Raw genomic sequence first — 3,573 nt, forward strand, 5'->3', positions numbered from 1 at the left:
AATTATAAGATGACTTATATTGTTGTGCCTATTTATTTAATTACACACAGAGAAGAAAATGAAGATTATTTATTCCATGTGATAATTACGAGGGTGCTCTCAACTAAAATTTTAACGAATTTTAAAGAATTATAAATTTTAATGAATTTTGTGGATTTGAATAGATTTTTACATATTCCATAAGAATCTCATTAAATATAATGAAATTTCAAAAGATTTGCTTATATGTATTTTTAAGCTTTAAATCCATCCAAATCTTTTAAAATCCTTCTATTGATTAAATCTTTATAAATCCACTAATTATTGAGGATATTTAAATTTTAAAGAATTCCATTAAAATCTCAATTGGGAACATCCAAATTTTAATGATTTTCATTAAAATTCAATAAAATCTCAATTGAAGACATCTAAATTTTGAATGATTTTTAAAATCAATCATAATATCAATTGAGGACACCTCCCTTAATCTCGAGTTTTAGAGTAGTAGCCTTTTATCTCGACAATATCAAAATTCATAAAATAAGTATTTATATAAAAAATAATACAGAAAGAAAATAATAAATTGTTTCAACAAGTGAGCTCAGATATTTAATGATATGGAGAAAAGGGACGGATATTGCAAGATATAAATAATATTAACCTACGACAACACAAATTAGTGAATATAGAAAAACTCAGAATGGATTAAATGTAACAAGACAAAACAACATGATATATCGTCAAAACTAGAACTCTGATTATTTCAACATGTAATAGACGAAGAATTATCCATTTTGCTAGTTCATTCTGGGAGTGGAGTCTTCGCAAATTCCCAAGAGACCTGATGAACAACCTCAGAAGAACTTTTCGATCCCGCTATTTCGTTGATGGGAACTGCGTCAGAAATCTCTTTCAAATCATCTTTTGTGAGTTTCACTTTCAGAGCCCCAATATTGTCATGGAGATTTTTAATTTTGGTCGTACCTACAAATATTATACGATTGGAACATAGATTATCATTAAAAATAATGTAATTCATGAGATTATAATAGTAATATGCATTTAAGTCACATCCATTGCATGTGTGATTTCAAAGGAAAATTTCTTACGACATCTACAAACGATAACAATTTTCCAACAATCTTTAATTTTTCCAAACTTCTTCAAATTCTACTTGTTACTCCAGCATATATATCACAACTTGGCAAGGATTCCTATATGATTGGCTTACCTGGAATAGGTACAACATCATCTCCTTGTTGAAGAACCCATGCAAGAGCAAGTTGAGCAGGAGTGCATCCATGCTTCTTAGCCAATGCTTCTAAACGAAAATATATGACTTTGTTCTTATCAAAGTTCTCTCCCTTAAGCCTTGGATGATTTTTCTGATGGCACGTTAGTTACACAACCTTTCAGATGATCATCTTCGATACTAAAGAAGATATTATGCACTAAAAATTAAAAGATATAGAAGCNTGGATATACGAGTACAAATAAATAAATAAATACACATTAAGGAAACTCACTGTGTATTCAATAGGGATAGTAGTATCAATTCGGTGTATGTAGTAAAGATCGATATAGTCAACATCAAGACGCTTCAAGCTAGCCTCACAGCAAGAACGGGCATATTCAGGTGAACCTTTCACTATGATTTTAGAAGCATCATATCCTACTACGCCAAACTTTGTAGATAATTGAATCTTTTCTCGAGGCAACTGCTTTAATGCCTGCAAAATTTGAATTTCCTAAGTTAAAGGTAACTAAAAGATGACAACAAAATGCTTATAGTGGTTTTCGAATTAGTAGTTGACAGTCCGTCCGTGACGAAAAAGATACTTGTTTCTTGATGTCAAAGATATAAATAAATTCCAATCACATATTTCATGTACCCACAATTTTATCAACTTTTCAACCACATATTTTATCAACTTTTATAAAAAAAATTATGTCAAAATGCCCCCAAGTTAAACGTAACTTCAAGAATTATTTAATTAAAGACCAAATTATATTATTTTTCAAAGAGAAAATTCTCCACAATTCAAAGTTTTTAATATTGTCTTCCCTAGTAAACTTTCTATAACTTCGAGGGACGACAGATGAACCTCTATCAATCATAATTCCTGACTTGCGAAGGAAAACTTTAGCACATTCATAAGTTTGATAGTGATTTAAATAACATCAAGAAGTTTTAGGCATATGGCTATATTGTTTAATTTCTTCACCTTCTTTTTGTCGCAAAATTTCGTCATAACGTTTTTATTATCGTGGACGTAGAATATAATTATTGTTGTTCACATCAACTTTGGATTAAGCAAAAATATCTTGCCATCATATAATTTCTAACGTGCTGCCATAATCTAAATTCAGAGAGGTATATATGCACCTTTCCCACCAAGTACTCGTTGGCATTTTTCGCGCCGTACACATCCGATGTGTCAAAAAATGTAATGCCTTTATCAAATGCCTCTTTGATTACTGCAATTCCTTCTTCCTCAGGAACAGGATTATTGTAGACACCCGAGAGCCCCATACAACCATAACCTAGCTTTGATATCTACGAGGAAGAACATGCCATTGGATGAAGCAATGAGATTTCCATTTGGCAAAATTTTATAATTCAGTTATAAATAGTGAATCACGTATTTTATGGAGTTATAAGTACTATCCACTTATTCATCACTTTTTTTCATTATATATAAATTCTTCCCAAACCGAGGGTCAAGACAAATAGATCTTTGGATTCGTTCAGTAAAGAAAAATATTCAAATGTGATATAAAAATTGAATCAATTCCTAAACTGAATTAAGAAAACTTTAACATATACCTCGAGTCCTTGGGTTCCGAGTTTCAGGCGCTGCATCTCAGATTGTTCAACCATTGCTAAATTTCTTCCCGAGCTTCGGACTATACAGTTCCTCTTCTTCCAGTCGCAGTGAGTTGAACCTCCAACATTTCCAGTGGGTTGAAGCTGCAGCATTTCCAGCGAGTTGAAGCTCCAGCGAGCTGGAGCTCCAGCATTTAGAGCGAGTTGAAGCTTCAGCATTTCCAGTGCATTGAAGCTCCAGCATTTCCCATAACTACATATATAAAAAAAAAAAATGTTGAACCCCGATGGCCCATCGTCCCATCCCTGAAGCATAATGAGGGTAGGTAAATCGTGTGATGTGGTCCAACAGGTCAGGGAATAAGAATTTGTCCGTACACTGGTGCAATTTCATATCTTAGGAATCGAATCCTCACACTGCGACTGTCAATAAGGTTGAGACTACCTCACTCCTTTGTACCACTAGGTTATGCACCGAAGGGCCCATAAATACATATATACATGTATGGAAAAAGGATTTTGCTATTTTATCCCCTACCGACGCTCAACGGTCACACATGTAGACCCACCTGCATAAAATGTTATCCAAAAAATCCACCCCTCATGTGAGTATTCTGTAGGGTATTCTGTGTACCCCAAGCTCAATTATTATTAATTAAAAGGATGATTTCTCATCGCTGAGTAACCATGAAGTGATCGATGACATTACCCATTTTTCCATGAATTGAGCTAGGGGCACAAACCCTACCGAATAATCATATCGAGGG

The 3,573-nt window shown here is 33.4% G+C and overlaps 2 protein-coding genes across 2 annotated transcripts; both read right to left on the minus strand.

Moving 5' to 3' along the window:
* Positions 1-570: 570 nt before the first annotated feature.
* Positions 571-1,373, minus strand: LOC111377495 (perakine reductase-like; the record flags this gene model as incomplete). The annotated part of the gene is made up of 2 exons (XM_023000608.1): positions 571-963; positions 1,211-1,373. Coding segments are annotated over 2 exons (345 nt in total), but the record flags the coding sequence as incomplete, so codon positions are not given.
* A 57-nt stretch (positions 1,374-1,430) lies between these two features.
* LOC111377496 (perakine reductase-like) lies at positions 1,431-3,074 on the minus strand. The gene is made up of 3 exons (XM_023000609.1): positions 2,807-3,074; positions 2,366-2,536; positions 1,431-1,709 (listed from the first exon to the last, which is right to left on the minus strand). Exons 1-3 carry the CDS (start codon positions 3,023-3,025, stop codon positions 1,431-1,433), a joined length of 669 nt encoding a protein of 222 aa, XP_022856377.1. The 5' UTR covers positions 3,026-3,074.
* Positions 3,075-3,573: the final 499 nt, after the last annotated feature.

The sequence above is a fragment of the Olea europaea genome, unplaced genomic scaffold (assembly GCF_002742605.1).
Source record: "Olea europaea var. sylvestris unplaced genomic scaffold, O_europaea_v1 scaffold1661, whole genome shotgun sequence".
Taxonomy (NCBI): domain Eukaryota; kingdom Viridiplantae; phylum Streptophyta; class Magnoliopsida; order Lamiales; family Oleaceae; genus Olea; species Olea europaea.